Source organism: Lepisosteus platostomus, chromosome 25 (assembly GCF_059453375.1).
Source record: "Lepisosteus platostomus isolate fLepPlt1 chromosome 25, fLepPlt1.hap1, whole genome shotgun sequence".
Lineage (NCBI taxonomy): Eukaryota > Metazoa > Chordata > Actinopteri > Semionotiformes > Lepisosteidae > Lepisosteus > Lepisosteus platostomus.
Genome location: NC_142635.1, coordinates 13,177,900 through 13,195,596, shown reverse-complemented (window position 1 = coordinate 13,195,596; position 17,697 = coordinate 13,177,900). Strand labels below are relative to the sequence as shown.

Here is a 17,697-nt window from a genome sequence, read left to right as displayed (position 1 = left end):
TTTAACAACAGTACCAGTCACGGTAGTTTTAGCCACAGCAAGATCAGAAGGTGTCATGAATTTAGAGATAAGGTGCGGTTTTAAGAACAATTTTAGCCAAATGCGTTTGTATGGCCAAGTCAGAAGTCAGCCATTCTACAGCTTTTAAAGAGATGTCATTTGTAACTAACTCAGCACTGTATTAAGTATGGAGTTTGAAACATATTTTCGGAGCATCGCTTTTTTCCTTGTTATGGTCCTTTGTGTGTTATTTGAAAAATGCTATCTCTTTAGCTATGCTTTCTTATTTTTTAAATCCTCCAACAGGTTTACAGTTTGCAGTTGTATTCTAGCTGATGACCTCAGGTCTATTTCCTTGCTAGTTCTATGACACTTTTTTTACCCAGTGTGTTTTTAGAGAAAGCATCGTCTTACAACTCTATAGCAATTAATCTGCTGCTCTCGCATTTTGAATGTCCTCATTTCCTCTTTGTTCCTCTCATTCTGATCCCATATTGATACAAGTTAGCTTTGAAGGAAGCATGCTTTAAAAAATAGCGGGAGATTTTAAGCAAAGCAGGAGGGAATCAATACACAGGGGTTTCTTTTTTCAATAGAAAAACCGGTGTTGCAAACAGTCTCCCTCTTACAGGTGTGCATTTTTACAATCAAGGAAAATATATAATTAGATATAATATATTATTTCCAAACCCAAGGATGCTGTTCATGAATAGAGAAAAAGACAAGAAAAGTAAATGAAAAAAAACAAAAGAGTATACAATAGGCAATCAGACGTAGAGCTTGGTAAAAATGTACGTTTTAAGGTTAGATTTGAAGAGAGTTAAAGAAGTTGTCTCTCGTAAAGTCTGAGGAAGGTCATTCCACAGCACTGGAGCAGCAACAGAGGACATCATGGTCACCAGAAGTCAGTGATTTAGTCCTGGGGACAGTTAGTTAAGACCGATATGTGGTTGTGAGTGACAGAAATTCTGTGAGGATGGCGTGGCGTGGCAGTGGGGCGTACCTGGGGAGATCAGAACTGGATAGGAGTGTGTTGGCACACGGCGTAATTCCTGGGATAGCTTGGATGGAGCAAGAGAAGAGGCGTCTAATCCTGCTTTGTCCTTCCTGCCCTTTTGTTTCCTGTTGTCCTCACCCAGCCCTGGTCATCCTTGCTGCGGAACTGGAACAGCCTAGCGGTCACTCACCCCGGCTACATGGCCTTCCTCACCTACGATGAGGTGAAGGCCAGGCTGCAGAAGTTCATCCACAAGCCGGGCAGGTGAGAAGAACGACAGACACACACACAATATTATTATTATTATAATGCAGTTCATCACATAACACAGGGCACAGCCCCGCAAAGAAACGATGGCTCAAAACCTCACCTGCTGGTGCCTACCGGCTTGCACACACTCTTTAGTGTCGTGTGCCGAGAGTTCGGAGATGGCCGAGGAACTCATCAAGTCCACACAACTGCAGTCATCTCTTCAGATCTCAGAAACTAAGGCTGGGCCTGAGCAGTGCTGGGACCAGACAAAGTGGTTTTGGCAGATCTGTAGGTGGTGCTCTTCCTTCTGGACCAGAATCTGAGCCAGTGCCCCAGTATGCAGACTGGGAACACTGGACTGTATGAGGAGCAGTCCGGCCATGCCATTGTGCTACTGTAGGACTGGAGTAGTGAAGCTTTCCATTTTTTAAATTAATCTTGGACTACTAGACCATTTTCTTGTAAGCTGAGGCTCTGGTAGTCTTGTTAATAATAATAATAATAATAATAATAATAATAATAATCATTCATATTTGCCTTCATTATGCATACTGCTTGTCCTGAACAGTTAGGATGAAAGGTTCTGTTAGGGTTGCAGCAAAGTCAGGCTTGCATCCAGATCTTCGCTGTCCTTTGGGGAGCTTGGGGTGTCCATCTTGGGACAGTGGTAAATGACTGCCCCCCCCCCCCACCTCTGTCCCCAGCTACATCTTCCGGCTGAGCTGCACGCGGCTGGGCCAGTGGGCCATCGGATACGTGACGGCCGACGGCAACATCCTGCAGACCATCCCTCACAACAAGCCGCTGTTCCAGGCCCTCATCGACGGCTTCCGGGAAGGCTTGTAAGTCCTGACACATCCGATTCCCATCTGCCTTCCCTCTCGGCCTCTCGAGTCCCCTCTCCAGCTCTGCGCTTATAGCTGTAATTGCGTAGAGGGCTAACGCCATTCCTGTTGCCTCACAATGGGGAAAAAAAGGAACTGAAAGCTTGTAGTGGACTTGTTTTTCTTGCAGCGTTTGTGTCATCGGGTTGCTTATTACATGGTGTTTGAGAGCTGATTGCTCAAGAAGTGTGTGATTGAGTGCTGCAGGATCTCGTGCTAGTAATGGGCTGTGTACAGCCGAGGGCACTGGAGTTTGACTGCGTTCCCAGGTGATGCCTTTCTTCTCTCTCCACTCCGGTAGTTACCTGTTCCCCGACGGACGCACTCAGAACCCAGATCTCACTGGGCTGTGCGAGCCCTCTCCCCAGGACCATATCAAAGTCACGCAGGTTGGTGTTTTCCTGGCTTTTAATTTCAGTGCTGGAATGCTCACTGCCCCTCCCGGTGGCGAAAGGTGTCCCCTCTCCTTCCAGTCGCCCTGTCCTCGAGGGGTGAAACATCATCTGGGATGGTCCAAAATGATCTCGCCACGCCGTCACGCTAACTTCCCAACAAGCACTGTGGCTGGATGACGCTCCCTCCTCCCTCATTTTAGATCTCGAAGTAGTACTGGTCATTTCCCATAACCGTACGCATTAACAAGCTGTTTACAGAAATGAAATTGGATTCACGCATTTTATGTCTTCTTTCTTGTTGTCTTCCCCCCCCTTCTGCTTTGTAAATCTTTTTTTTTTCGGGGAAACCTCATGAAAAGCACAGGAGAATTAAAAGCTAGGAACTGGCGGACTGCTGACAGCTCTGGTGAGACAGAGTCGCATGACGCGACGTGTGTTTGAACGGGCTGTCTCCGAGCACTCCAGGCTCCCTTCTTCGTTCCGAAGAAGCAAAATGTACTTGGAAGACAGAGAGAGAGCCGGAGGTGGGGGTGTCTGTTTGCAGGTGTGCTCAGTTCTCTGTCCTCCCCCAGGAACAATATGAGCTGTACTGCGAGATGGGCTCCACGTTCCAGCTGTGCAAGATCTGCGCGGAGAACGACAAGGATGTGAAGATCGAGCCCTGCGGCCACCTCATGTGCACGTCGTGCCTCACCTCCTGGCAGGTGAGGAGCCCCGCTGCGCCCCGAGACTGTCAGTGACGAGTCTGGGACCCTTCTCATCCTTTGTCTAATGAATTCCAACAACTCCCCTCAACGCAGATACAGATTATTAAATCTCGGTAACGGATTCAATTCATTGTGGTTAAAGAAAAAATTTAAAATTTTTAAATTAAGCCGTGAGCTTTGTGAAACTGCTGTAAGTCGCCATGTTTTCACAAACCCCTGGACGAGAGCGAGAGTTCCCACGATTTTGCGACACGATTCGGCCCTTCCTGCTCACTAGTCACTGTAATGAGTAATGTAATGAGACGTACTGCAAGCAAATAACAGGTTGTGCAGCTGACATTTCACCACAGAAATGTTCCAACGTGATCTGCATGCAGAGTTAACAAGTAAGTAGTATTTGTCGGCGAAACCATCTTGAAGTTGAGAGCAATATTTCTGTTGGATTAAAGGAGATGTATTCATAAGCCTGCTTGTTTACAATGTAATAAGGCCGCATCACCTCACCGGAATCTCAGACTATGGCGCTGCGCATACCTGGAAATTTCGTCTATTTTGTGGTGGAAATTGAAGGTTTTACAAGTTCCTGCGTCGATTTTACTTTCACTGTGGTTTGAAATGCACCTGTCAACGCCGATACTTTCAAACCCCGTGATATAAAAGTAGCGTTCCCCTTTAAAAGCAAAGTGGTTCAAGTTCTCATATACACCTGCTGCCATAACCTTGCTCAACAGTTGATATTGTTGCTCGTGTGGATGTGCATTGCTTGTTTGTGTGTGTTCTTTATAGTGTCTGCTGCTATAAAACAAATAAAGACACCCATTCTCTCCAATTTCTCCTGTGGGGGCTCATTGGCTATTGCCCCTGTGGAGTTGTATGGCAGCTGCAGGGCACGCAGACCTGAATTCGGGGGGAAAAAGCTCCACGAGTTCCTCTGTACTTTCCTGTCAGTGGCGCCAGCGAATGAAAAGACTAGCTCGGGGGAAGGAGATGATTGCAGTGTGGAAGATGATCATTAACTGATCCGGCTTTGGTGGCTGGGGCAAATGTGAGCTGTGTGCAAAATAAATAGCTTAATTTGGTTTCAATAAACAGTGCTTTTCATTTAGGCTGGGCAGCTGTTTTGGTATAATGCTTACATACAACTCGGGTTTGAGCATTTTTATACCTCTTTAGGCCATTGACCTTAATAATCAAGCTGCACATTTGAGTGGAATATATGAATAAATAAACCAAACAATTAGTTTTCGTGACGCAGGCCACAGAAAGTGGAGTAAAAATGAGAAAGTAGTGGGGCAAGGAGCCGTTGTTGTACCCGCTGCAAGCAAGGCCTGCTGGGAGGTGGGCTCGGCGGCGGTGCCTAGTGGTGAGCAGGAGAGTGGCTGGGCGCCTGACCTCTCTCCCCAATCTCTGTCCCTGCGCCGCAGGAGTCCGAGGGCCAGGGCTGCCCGTTCTGCCGCTGCGAGATCAAGGGCACGGAGCCCATCGTGGTCGACCCCTTTGACCCCAAGGACAACAGCGGGGGCTCCTACGGGGGCGGCCGGGGGATGTTCGGGGCCGAGGGCGCCCCCTCCCCCAGCTACGATGACGACGATGACGACAGGCTGGAGGACCCTCTGATGATGAGCAACCTAACCAAGGTGAGACCCTCCCCCCTCCCCCCTGCTGGGGCATCAGGGGTGGGCAGCTCTTGGCATTTATGGGGCCTCTTGAGCAGGTGGACCAGGGGCGATTTTCTGTTTCTAAAACTTCCTTGTTGACAGTTTCCTGAGCCAGTAGTTCCAGCCCTGGTCCTGGAGGAAACCAGTCTGCTGGGCTCCTTCCAGCTGAGCCCTCGGTCTCTGTCTGCAGTGCTGGCTGGCGACTTACTTGATCTGCTTGTGTGTTTTTTTTAAAGTTGTTTCTTCTTTCAGTCTTTCATGTCAAAAACACGCAACTTCAAGGGTCCCGTTTCCAATTTCCTTATTTAGGGTTTTAGTTTAGATTCATCGATTGTAGACTGTTTTATTTATTTTATTGAAGAAATGGATAAAATGATAAATAAAACAGTTGAATGGTTTTTGTTGTTTTATAAAATGACTCCATTACTTTGTATTTAATGTATTTTTTTCTCACATTAGCTGATTTTGTTTTAGGGTTTTATTGATTGTGAGATTTAATGTGGTATGAACATAGGGTATTGATGAGACAGAGACTTGATATATTTATTAAGTAGGGCTGAGATGCTGAAAGAACAGTCAAACAAAGACCTAAGTGTTGTTTTTATCTCTGTGCACAACACAGCACGAGCAGCGTACGTTGTCTTGAGCACTCTGTCAACTTACCTGTTGCCAGCTTGTGTATCAACCAAGTGTGTTAAAATAAGAAGTGCTTTGTCCTAAAATGAGACATGGTCTGTATTACTGAGGTGTGTTAAATCAGAAACATGCAAATTAAAAGTGGAGGACTACTTGTAATTTTTTAAAATATGTAACTATCACAATTATGGCTTCGTACTTGACTTTTTTGCCGTTTCACCTTCCATTGACTTCAACTCATTCACTGTAGACAATATTGCATCTTAATCTTTCACATCTTAAAGCATTTCACTGGTTTTGAAAGGCAGGCATCTTATAGTGTACCCTGGGGACCTTGACAGGTTTTAAAGGGCAGGCATCTTCTTGGGCACCCCGGGGACCTTGACAGGTTTTAAAGGGCAGGCATCTTCTTGGGCACCCCGGGGACCTTGAAAGGTTTTAAAGGGCAGGCATCTTCTTGGGCACCCAGGGGACCTTCACAGGTTTTAAGGGGAAGGCATCTTCTCGGGCACCCTGGCGGCCACGTGGGCCTCCTTAACTCATGTGGTGTGTTGCAGGTGGAGCGGCCCCCTTCGCCCATGTCCATGGGCCCCCAGGCTTCCCTGCCTCCTGTCCCCCCTCGCTTGGACCTGCTCCAGCACCGGCCGGCCAACTCCCCCGGGGCCTCCAGCCCAGGAGCTACTTCCAAGGCAAGCCCCGGCCTCGCGCCTCTCGCAGCCAGCAAGACGCCTTTTCATGGCAGACGCACCATCGAGGGCTCTTCGCAACTGTACATTACAGACACGTACTGCGCAACAGAGACCTACACCAAATAAGATCAACTTAAAATACCTCAAAAATGTTAATACTGTCTGGCGTTTTCTAGTTCTCTGAGACCTGAAGCCCGCAGGTCAGTCGAAGATCACCCCAGCGGTGATTTTTCTGCTTTTCGATCTATTAACACACATCGTGTTTTAGTTTTACAGATTAAACTATCTGTTTGCATTGCGCTTGTTGATAGGTGACGATAATCCAGCTGTCAAAAGGGATGCCCAAATTGCACGCTGCTCTGTGCGTCCTCTCTGCCCGCTGGCTGGGAAGGCGGCCGGCTGTGCGTGTTTTCGCCCGACTCACGTCCTCGCCTTTCTCTCCCTCTCTCTGTCCCGGCCCAGGCCTCCTCTCACCACAAGGACAAGCCCCTGCCGCTGCCGCCCTCCCTGCGGGACCTGCCCCCACCTCCTCCGCCCGATCGCCCCCACTCCGCCGGGCCGGAGGGGCGCCTGCAGAGGCGGCCCCTTCCCAGCACCCCCGGGGAGCCTCCCCGCGACAAGCTGCCCCCGGCGCCCCCAAACCGAGGGCAGGCCGACTGGCAGTCCCGCCCCGTCCCCAAGGCCCCTACGCAGGCTGCGGGGGACCCCTGGGTGGGCAGAGAGCTGTCCAACCGACACTCCCTCCCCCTGGCGCTCCCCTCCACCCTGGATGGGCGGCCCGAGGCGCAGAGGCACAACAGCACCATGAGCCTGGACCACCAGCTGGTGAGCGCACATGTTAGCACAGGTTTCCCAGAATTCCCGACCTGCCTCCAGTCTGCGTTTCCAGGTAAAAGGTGCATGACGCTGTATTGACAAGAGTCCGAACATCCGGAGGCCTGCAGGAAAACAGATCCTGCGTCCTGCCATCCGTATGGAAAAGGCCGATGGCGTTTCATAAATAATGTGCGTTTTCATCCGTGCAGCCGTGAGCGGGTTTAGGTTCTTGCTTTCCCACGGTGGAATGAAATCTGAAGAGAGAAAGCCGTTTCGCTTCCATGTTTTGGGTGGAGGGGGTGTGTTGGCAGGCAGTACGGCGGGAAAGCTGCTCGAGGAACTTGTAATCCTTGGTAAAGAAAAAAAGAATAAATTACGGAATAATAAAGCCCGTGGTTTTTCCAGAATTTCGGCGCCAGTGCCTCCGGAAGTCAGGAGTACGATAATCCCAAGGTGAAGTCTTCGGCCTCCACTGGTGCCATCTATGCCCTGGCTGCCAGGTATGAGCGTCTCGCCACCTTGCCAAGTTTCCGAGTGTGTGACCCTTCTGTGTGATCTCCCTATACCCACTGTTGTGTAGTACGGGCTTGGATTGAAAGCTCCAGCATTAACAATCCTTATAATTATAATTATAACATGATATAGGCCGTTCTACCGAATTGCGTTTCAAGGAAAACCTGACCCTTTGGCTCACTCCGTCCCCAAGCTGTGTCCTGTTGTCTCTGTCCCGGCCGGCGCCCAGCCGGGATCCGAGGGGCTGTACGCGCAGGCGGTCAGCGCTGTGCTCTTCTGTCTGTCTGCAGGCCTCTTGGTCCAAAGGCCGTGACGCAAGACGAGCCCCCCGAAAGTGAGGAAGAGCCCGAGTACATGACCCCCTCATCCCGGCCTGTCCTGCCACCCCTCAACCCGGGCGCCCCTGAAACCATCCCCAGACCCCCGCAGACAAACTCCTTCAGCTCACGGTAAGCGCTTTTCGAAAAGAAGCTTCACTGACTCAAATCTGTGTACCCCCCTTCTCATCTCAGTACTGATTAGTTTTAATTAAAATGTCTCAGTGGACTGTTAAGCAGCTGTCCATGAGCCATTGAAATGAACCACTCTTAAACAAAGCGCAGTGAATTAAATCAGCCTAGCTCTTCATCTGTCAGTCTGTTATGTAGGATTTCTCACACCATCTTTACAGCAAACACAGCCTGTTTTGCACTTTTTTTAAATCATCCAATGCCTGCAGTATTTGGAAACGGTTTCCGCATGTTAATTTGGACTATTTTTTTTGGTCATCTCTTTTGATCAGTAATTCAGTTTAAATGGTTGAAATTCTCTCCTGTCTGATAGCGTTTTGAGAATGAAAGTCTGTGCGAGCCTTTTGGCTCGTCGTTAAGGCTGCGTCACTGGCAAGTCCTGACAAGAGTGGTCCACCTGCGCTGTGTGGGGGTGACCCACTTGACGCAGTGCCCCGTCTGCGTGTTGTCTCGGCAGGGTGATGGTGACCGACCTGGAAGGCGAAGTCCCTCAGATGTACGAAGCCATGTACAACATCCAGTCCCAGGCGCTGTCGGCCATCAGCCAACCGGCTCTGGCGAGGGACTCAGGTAGGACAATCTTCAGCCTTGGAGTTTGTACCCCAGCGTACAATTCGGCGTTGCCCCGTTTCAAAACCGAGAGATGTATCTTTTTAACTCTGCGTCCGACTTCGAAACTTTACAGGTTTATTGAACGAGCACTTGGTGATGCTGTGCCTGTTTTTGAGCCAGTCTTAACAGCCACAGCCTCAGCAAGGTGTCCCCGAAAATGCACGCACAACTGTGCTTTCACTTGGCATAGAAGGAATATTAGCGCTCGGTGTTAAGTGTTCCAGAAATCACATACTGTACACACGGTGAAACATTTCTCCTCTTTGCAGCTTCGTAGGAAGATGTGGAATAGATTAGGCAGAACCTTTTGCAGCTGAAGTGTAGGCGTCAGACCTCGGCGAGGAGCTGGGAAAGCTCGGGGCTTTATAGAGAAAGACCCCCCCCCCCCCCCGAGAGCAGTGTTCTGACAGCATCGGAAATCCAGCGGCAGCCGGATTTTAAATAGTGTTATTTGTAAGCAGAAAGCACAGATAAGAAGCAGGACCACATGAAGTCATTGATATTGGGCTGTCAGAATGTAAGCTTCTCTAATGTCCTGGGTTTCTAATTATTCCGTTGGTGTAGCAACAGGGTATTTCACTTCTCTCTTAATATACTCTGGCCAAAATATTAGGAATATAAATCGAACTCCCTGCCTTCCTTCCCTGGCTAAAACAATCCTCCAGATCTCCATCCTGTTGAAAGCTGGTGGAACCAATGGAAAATGCAGTTCTAGTCCCACACACACACACACACCAGGATTAAGGATCAGATGGCATTTGTGGTGCAAATATCCCCTGACCTTGTGGAATAGAGGCTGCCTTCCTGCTCGAGCCGCTCCTGCTGCCCAGCATGTTATTTGGTGGGGCGGTTCCTAATATTTTGGCCAGCGGGCGCGTTGGGGGCGGGGGATTGAGCTGTGACGGCGCTGTCGTGTGGCCCTGCCCCCAGATTACTCCGAGCTCCCGCCCGCCGGCAGCTGCAACGGCCCCGGAGCGCCGGGGAGCGACGAGGACGACGACGCCGGGTACGACTTCCCCAAGCCCCCGCTGCCCATCGCGCCCGCCCGCCGCACCCTCTCGGACATCTCCAGCTCCTCGTCCGCCTTCAGCCGGCTCTCTGTGGACGGCGAGGGGGCGGCGCCCAGCGCCTGTAAGCCCCGCCCCTCTGCGGTCTCCTGCGTTCGCGTGAACTCCTTTTGAAGTTTTATAACTTCGGAACTTTTTTTTTCCGCCTTCTTGAGAAACTTTGTCAACTTAGTGTGACAGAAAATGCTTTCTGGACATGGTTTGTCAGGCTGCCGAGTTTGTCTTTTGGCCTGTGATTTTTTATGTGGTATAAAAACCATGCGCAACCATATTTTGTCATGTAATGTACTTTTACCTACATTTTACCAACGTTGAGAGGCTTTATAAACAGCAAGTACAAGACATACAATACAGTTGAGTAGAAATGGACTAGATTCACAATTCTGAGTGCCTCATTATACTGCTGTATGTGCATTACTGGATGGCTCAGGTACTGTACGCGTAACAGTGGATGAGCCCTGAAATGTGCTGCAGCACTTTCAATAATAATAATAATAATAATAATAATTCCTTATATAGCGCTTTTCTGGACACTCCACTCAAAGTGCTTTACAGGTAGTAGGGACTCTCCTCCTCCACCACCAGTGTGCAGCCCCCACCTGGATGATGCAACAGCAGCCATTGAGCGCCAGAACACTCACCACACACCAGCTCTCAGTGGGGAGGAGAGCAGAGTGATGACGCCAGTTCATAGATGTACTTTTATGCAAAAATAATTCATTTCTTGAAGCCTTTTATCATATTCCAGCGGGTTTTAAGCAAGTTTCCGATCAGAAGCTGACTTTCTGTGTGTGGTGATGTCGGTACAATAGCTTTTTGTTTTTGTCAAACGTAAACCGTGTCCATTTCATCCAGAGATCTCTTGTTTCTTCTTGACAGCTTTCGGCGACCTGAGTCAGGCCCCAGAGAGGCCCCCCAAGCCACTGCCCCGGCGCATCAACTCCGAGAGGAGGCCCAGCCCCGTGCCCCCAGGGGCGGGGGGAGGAGGTCCGAACCCCCAGATCAACAGCGAGATCGAACATCTCATGAGCCAAGGCTACTCCTATCAGGACATTCAGAAAGCCCTGCTGATTGCACAGAACAATATCGAAATGGCCAAGAATATCCTGAGAGAGTTTGTCTCCATTCCTTCCACGGCGCACATCCTCACATAGCGTCGGATGTGTGCCGGCCCCCCTCCCACACTCCTTCCCCGTCCCACTTCCTGCAAACCACGCCCCCCGGCGGCCCTGCCTGGCAACCTGACCCCGCCCCTTGGTGCTGATTGGCCGGCATAAAGGAGGGGCGTGCCTTCGCGCGCAATCTCTCCGCCTCATTTTCTGAACCGCGGGCAGAGGACCCTGGCCCAGAGAGCTCACGGGACGGCTTGTCACGTGCGTCGCTCGGAGCGCAACCAACCAACAGCCGGACAGACAAACAGGCCGCTTCACCCCTCTGACCCAATGCCTCCTCACCAGGGCCCGGAAAGGAGTTGGAAAAGCATCCCAAAGGAAAGCCACGTTGCTCTGGCGGTGTTGTGTACCCGCAGCAGTGGCTCAGAAAAATAGGAACGCTGAAAAAACTCAAATAAAGCCACAGTGTTTTCCAGTTACCAGTGGAGATCGGTGACAAAAGACAGTCCACAGGATGTCATGCCGACCTCGACTTCCTGTTTTTTCTTCCATCTGGGACATTTTCGCTAACAGGACTGTTCTGCATTCCAGCTTGCTTCTGTGAATGCACCGATCCCGCCTCTTGATTTGAAGGTGGGGGGGCGATGGGGCGCAGTTCTCAATAGCAGTGCTCAGCAGCAACCCGACATGTTCTTGTAATGCCTTTCCTCCTACCCTGGGCTCTGTTTTCCAGGCTGGATATCTGCAGGCAGGGTTTGACGCAGGGGTGCGTAGGAGGAGAGTTGGAAAATGCTCCCAGCTTTCTGTGCAGGGCCTCGTCCGGAGGGCGAGTCTTTCTCGCTGTCGAAATGGCCTTTCGTTGCGTTTGTGTCGGCGTTCTTTGCGATGGTGCGTTTTGTTTTTAAGTAGCATGGGCGTAGAAGCTTTCAAAAGCGGCCGGCGACCGGAGGAAATGGGACCGCCGGCTGAGGTTAAAGATGGAAGTGCTTGCATTGTTCCCGTCTGTAAAACAGCCCGGGCCTGTCTTTCCTAGGCATCCCCAATTCACCTGGGCTGCGTGAACAGTCAGAGCGATTGAGGCCTGAATTTGAAATGGATCCTGTGCCCCTCAGCCTCCCTCTTTCTTCATGTTTTGTATTATGTGTATTATTATTTTTTGCTCACCCTGAAAAGGTCAGTCGCCAGAATCGGTTTCGCCCTTACAGTAAAGGAAAGACACCGGCCCCAGGGGTGTGCTGAGCTTTGGCTATCGCCTCATGTGACTGATGAAATGAGGGCGTTTTTAGGAATTTGGACTGCTGGTTCATTCAGCTTCCTGACCACTCACCGCCCACCTGCCTCCTCGCGCCCGGAAGGACCCACTCGTGGGCCAAACGCATTAACGCTAGATGTCTCCACCACCAGAGGCCTTTACTCCTGCTTTTCCGATGCCCTAGTTAACCAGCCATGAGCGCTCTCCCTTCTCCCAGTATCTCCCAAAAACGTTGACGTGCCCGGTTTCTCATCGCACTGCTCCGAGTTCTGAATTGGCTCTAAAAAGGCGAGGGCTCCAGTCTTCAGAAGCCGCGGGCTGAGTTTAAGGGGGAGATGGTACCCCCCTGAGAATTGTGTACTCCGCATTGTCCCTCCCCTGATGTGTGCGTTTCAGATTTCTCGAAACTGTTTCCCAAATGTCACCCTCGAAGAAAAGGCCCGGTTGAATACCGACAGAAATTCCCCATTTATGTTTGCCAACAGAAGCTCCTTGATCAAAATGAAGATTTCTAAGACTCTAATTCCCTGTTCCAGGCAGTAGTATACGGAATCGGTATGTGGTGGGCGGAAAACTTTTTTTCTGATTTTCAAAAGCGGACATGCAGCAGAGGATTGCTGGTGACGTTGAAGATATTGGAAGGATTTTCCTGTGTGTCTTGTTCCTGGATGGGGAGATGTGGATTCTTGGCTGATCTGTATTTGAACCTCAGGAGACTCCTCCTCCACACTGTTATAATGGAACTCCTTTCTTCATTCACATCTTCTTCCTGGCCCAATGAATGTGTACTATAAACGCAGTATGATAAGGTCTTTTTTTTAAAAAAAAAAACCCAAGGGTATTGTTTAAAACCATAAAAGCTTTTTAACTCTTGCTAGTCTAGTAAACGGAGGTGGGGGTTGGGCTGTTTTGCTTTCCTCTGGCCTGAGGAAGAAATGAATTTCTAATGAATTGCTGGTGTTTAATGAGGGACCCATCTCTCCCAGGCCTGTTTGTACAATGAAGCCTCAGAAGAGTTCAGCAGTGACTGGTGTGCTGTGGTTCGCTCAAGGATGTTCTGTAGTTACAGACATTGTCATGTTTTTTTATTTTTATTCAGAAGTGCTTTTACTGCTGCTGCTACCACGTTAGTGCTCAACAATTAAGCCTTAAATGTAAACGTGTGAATATTATATGGTTACCGTTTTTTCTTTCTAAAGTGACAGTATCATGGCCGGCACTTTTGTTTTAAGTAGCATTACTTGAAAATGCAGATGGGGGGTGAATTATGGTTTTATCGAGTGTGAGGAAGAGAGCTAAAAAATAAACCTTTCGTCTTGCAGTGAACAAAATTTGAAATGCTTGCCCGTCATTTAAACCCGCCATGAATTCTACAGTATGAAGAAAGACGAGTCCTATCAGTCCGTTCTCGCTAGGAGAAAAAGACCATGTTAGCGCTACCTCAGTGTTTGGCTCTCTTTGCTCTAGAGACTCAATTTTGCGATTGCAATACGATGACTGAAACTGTTGATCTCTAAAGGAAACGAATTGTGTCGGAACACCGATTCCGTCTTGCATGATTGAGTTTTGATGCGCGGGTCTGGGTTTCAGATGTTAACCCTATTTTAGTGTTTTTGAGTTTGACGCATGTCTCAGGTTACCGTTTTTTCATCGTCAGAATAAAATTAGGACGCTTGGGGGAAGAAAGCAGTAACAGCATTGTTTTAAACAGCTGTGCACCTCTGCAGAATATTTTAAGTTGTGGTTTACGGCTCTCGCTGAGACTTCAGCGCATCTCGGCTCCCAGTAATTCTAGTCGGTTGAAAAAAAAAAGACGTGTTGACGTCTTCTCCCTGGTGTTCTGCTGTTGTCTCCCCCAGTCTTTGTTTTCAGACCTTTGAAAATCTTTTTCTTACAACTGAGAGAAGTCAAAAGCGGTGCACTCTCCAAGTAACAAGAAAGGGCGTGCAATTCGTAACGCTAACAGTTGCGGAATCGGACAGCGAAACGCAAACAACAGGGATTCTGATATTATTGGAGTAGAGAAGGAGTACACTCTCTTTTGCTCTTGTTTTTGGCCGCAAAGTGTGCATTTGCACGACGTGTGTACGCGGGGTGTGAAAAGACGTTTCGCTGGCAGTTGATGGGTGTTCATCGCCAGAAAAAGCACTGTACATTTTTATGACCGTTAATATACCACTCGACAAGACATTTCAAGACACGTCATCTGTATTTAGGTCATTGACCCGTTTGAAGGCAAAGGGGATCTGCAGTCACTGATCAAAGTTGCTGTCGAACCGTCGCCGGCGCTGGGCTGCAGCGAAAATAGACCTCTTCTTTTTAATAGACCATTCTTCAAGGAAACTTCTGTCCTGTTTTCTTCTTTTACAAACTTCCGAGTGTAGCGTTTGAGTGGTTTGTTGTTTGTTTGTTTTTTACTTGAAGGCCTGTGGATTTTGTCTGTTGTCTTTCATTACAAATAGGATTAATTAATTAACCTCGGAGTTTCGGCTCAGCAATGTGAAGTATAGGAATTATCAGCGGTCTCGGACTGGTCATCTGTCGCTACCTTGATCTTCCTGTGCTACCATTGTACATGCTAGAAGTGCTTTGTTGTTGTTGTTGTTGTTGTTGTTTTTTGCAAATATAGATTTTGGTTTTAGTTTAACTTGCCGATCGTGCTAAGATACTGTCACTTTAAAACCAAACGGATGAAAGTACCGATGTGTGGAGCACAAAGGTAACTTTTGTCGTTCCTTGAAGTTCTTTCCGAGGTTTTGTTTGCTTGTATCGGTGATACTGTGAGAGGTGCCATACTTTTGCTGAAGGAAGATTAAAAAAAAAAATCTCCAGAACAAAGTCTCTTAAACCTGCACACGCCACAAGTTTCCCCAAGTGGGGGGTTTCATCCTTGTAGTTTGAAAGAGTGGACGAGACAACAGCGGCCTTTGGTTAGGATGGTCCGACATGAATCATTTTACAGACACTGTAAATTCTAACAACCTTTTTTTTTTAAAGAAAAAAGGACCAAAGGTTAAATCACAACGAGTGAGGCAGAAACGGTAGAGTGTGTTTTCTTCCTCCGTGGGAAACGAGCTGGATAGATCTCTTTCAACGTGGTCGATATCCGCATGTTGAGCTCGGCGCTGACAACAACATGCATTTGCTTGATCAGAGAAGAGGAAGAAGGTTGGGTCTCATTAAGAGGGCTTTACATGGACCAGGAGAATGAAGTTGACTATCTGAGGTTAAATGTGATTCTGTAAGGCAGTGGGCGATCCTTGTTTCGTTGTGGGAGGGCCGTTCACGTGTGGACGTCGCCGATTACACTCTTTGGATCTGGTCTCCCGTGGAGTGTCCGAGCTTTTGTCGCCGTCCGTTTCTGTCTTTCTTAAGACGTATGCATGGCGTTGGGTCAGGCAGGCGGCTCTGTACAGTTCTTCTTTTGTCGGGACAGAGACCACCACACGAGTGCATTGCGTTGTAAAAAGACCTGCTCGATTTCTTTCGAAAAGAAGTGATCTGGGCCCGAACCGGATCGCTTCACCCCGGAAAAGGCTTCCTTTTTTTCTATCTGTCCGGCGCTGAGCGGAAAACCACCAGCGTGTCTGTGACTGCAAACTGAGGTATGGCAGTGCTGTAGCAGCTCTTTTGCAAAATGTTACGTTTCAGAAGTGTTTCACTAGTTTTGTTCTTGTGATCGGAGTGATTTATGCTTGTTATCGGACCTTCTCTCCGCTCTGTAATTCGGTGAAAGGACATGAGAGAGCGGCGGTGCGGAATGACTGCTGTGTTTGACTTTGGCCACCAGAGGGAGCTCTTTCCCGTGTTGCCTGAAGATTTCTTTTAATTTATCGTGTAATTTATTGCCAGGTGTATCTTTTTTTTTCTCCTTTTGCCTTTTGTCACTTCAGACTTCACGTTAGAAGTAAGCATCGCGATTTAGTGTTGTAAACAACGTTAAAAGGTACTGATAGCTACTTATTTATTGTGTTGGTGTTATTCTGTGACACCAAAGTGCTGTCAAAAGTATTGTAATAAGAGCTTTGCTTCACTAAGGTACAGACGTTAAGGCGCAAGACACGGAAATGCTACTTTAACCTCCTAATTCATGTCGTTTCTCATAACCTTGAAGGGAAACGCTGAGAAAATGCCTTTTCTTTCCAAACCCCGTCGTGGTGTGACCCGTCTGCGTGAAAAGAGCTGTGCTCCTCTCTGCCTAGCCCGATATTTTTTAATCGAAAAGTTTCAGAATATGGACGCCAGTGTCCAAGTAATATTTCACCATGTATAACAGGGCATATTTTGATTCCAGTTGTTTCGGACACCTGCATCAGAATGACCGGTATTTATTGAATGTGTTTTTTACAGGGTGCTCGAACATCCAGAGATGTTGCATCTTCACTTATATATAATATTGCAAGAGAAGGCTTGAAATGTATCTCCTGTATGAAACAATGTATTCTGGTGTACATACATATATATATACATTATATTTACAGAGAGAGGGCTGCTGTTGCCTGTAAGTGTGTTGTGTTTGTATTCGGCCTTTGCTGTGTTGATTATCTCATTCAAGGCATCCCCCTCCCACACAGACACAAGACTGATGCTAGAATAAAGTCCAGATGTGCAGGCATCAGCCTGCCTGTTCGGACCCGTGTAGCAGAACACCGCACAGCCGATGCAGGCATGCCCAGAATGGAACAAAATGCTTCGAGTGGGCAGTGCTTTCTCCTTGCCTTAGAAAATGTTTGTTTGTTTGTTTGTTTGTTTGTTTGTTTGTTTGTTTTTCCCCACGATTGTCAGCATGGTGATTTGCGTTTGCTGTTACGTTGGAGTGCCACTTGACTTCTTTTGACTGCGTATGTCTATTGGAAACAGAGCCAAGCAGCTATTACAGTTTTAGTGCGTTTCAATTGTCAGGCTGTGGCTAGCCACCCAGTGTCGTGAGTGTTATTGAAGTCAGCAGTGGACTTCATGCCGAAAAGGGGGTTTCCCAAACAGGGTTAGAAAAGATTCCCCCCAACATGAGATACACTGATTATAGGGGTGACTATGACTTAACAGAGGATGTGAGTAATTCTTGAATTTAGAAAATTGTTTTGCATTATTTTATTTTATTATAATTATTATGCTTAAAAGAAATAAACTAATATCAATTCCTATAATATATCAGTGTTAATGTTCTGTTTGGATGATATATTTTAATCTATGATGGAATAGTGGCGTTAATATAAAATTTAAGAATGTGGAATACATCTTTTATTAACAATTTTTAATCCTTCTGCAGCCAGTACAAAAATGAAATAAAACAAAGGAATAAAGTAAATATAAGAAAATATCCCATTTAGATAGTTCTTTTTCATAAAGGGTAGCACAATTTTATTTTTTTGTATTGTTTTTCTCATCGGTTGCAAATTTGTTTTTCCATTGCATTAATGTTTAGAAATACTAATGTTATTTATTAATTATTTTGAGGCTATACCCCTATTTTAGAGTTACATTGTGTATTTTTTATTTTTCTGGAATTTATGCACCTGTCATTAAAACATTTTTGAATAAATTTATATATTTCTGGTTTGTTTACTGTTTCATAAATAGAATTGGACAGTGGGCATA

General features: G+C 47.6%; 1 protein-coding gene across 1 annotated transcript in view; it reads left to right on the top strand.

Moving 5' to 3' along the window:
• The window catches only part of cbl (Cbl proto-oncogene), a 55,830-nt gene extending 38,189 nt beyond the window's left edge, over positions 1-17,641 (top strand). The window contains exons 5-16 of the mRNA XM_088620062.1: positions 1,140-1,261; positions 1,954-2,091; positions 2,435-2,522; positions 3,101-3,232; positions 4,660-4,872; positions 6,087-6,218; positions 6,681-7,043; positions 7,440-7,534; positions 7,838-7,996; positions 8,514-8,626; positions 9,599-9,799; positions 10,615-17,641. Coding sequence (XP_088476188.1) covers positions 1,140-1,261; positions 1,954-2,091; positions 2,435-2,522; positions 3,101-3,232; positions 4,660-4,872; positions 6,087-6,218; positions 6,681-7,043; positions 7,440-7,534; positions 7,838-7,996; positions 8,514-8,626; positions 9,599-9,799; positions 10,615-10,889 — 2,031 coding nt within the window. The 3' untranslated portion in view covers positions 10,890-17,641. The remainder of the gene's footprint in view (positions 1-1,139; positions 1,262-1,953; positions 2,092-2,434; positions 2,523-3,100; positions 3,233-4,659; positions 4,873-6,086; positions 6,219-6,680; positions 7,044-7,439; positions 7,535-7,837; positions 7,997-8,513; positions 8,627-9,598; positions 9,800-10,614) is intronic.
• The last annotated feature ends 56 nt before the right edge of the window (positions 17,642-17,697 follow it).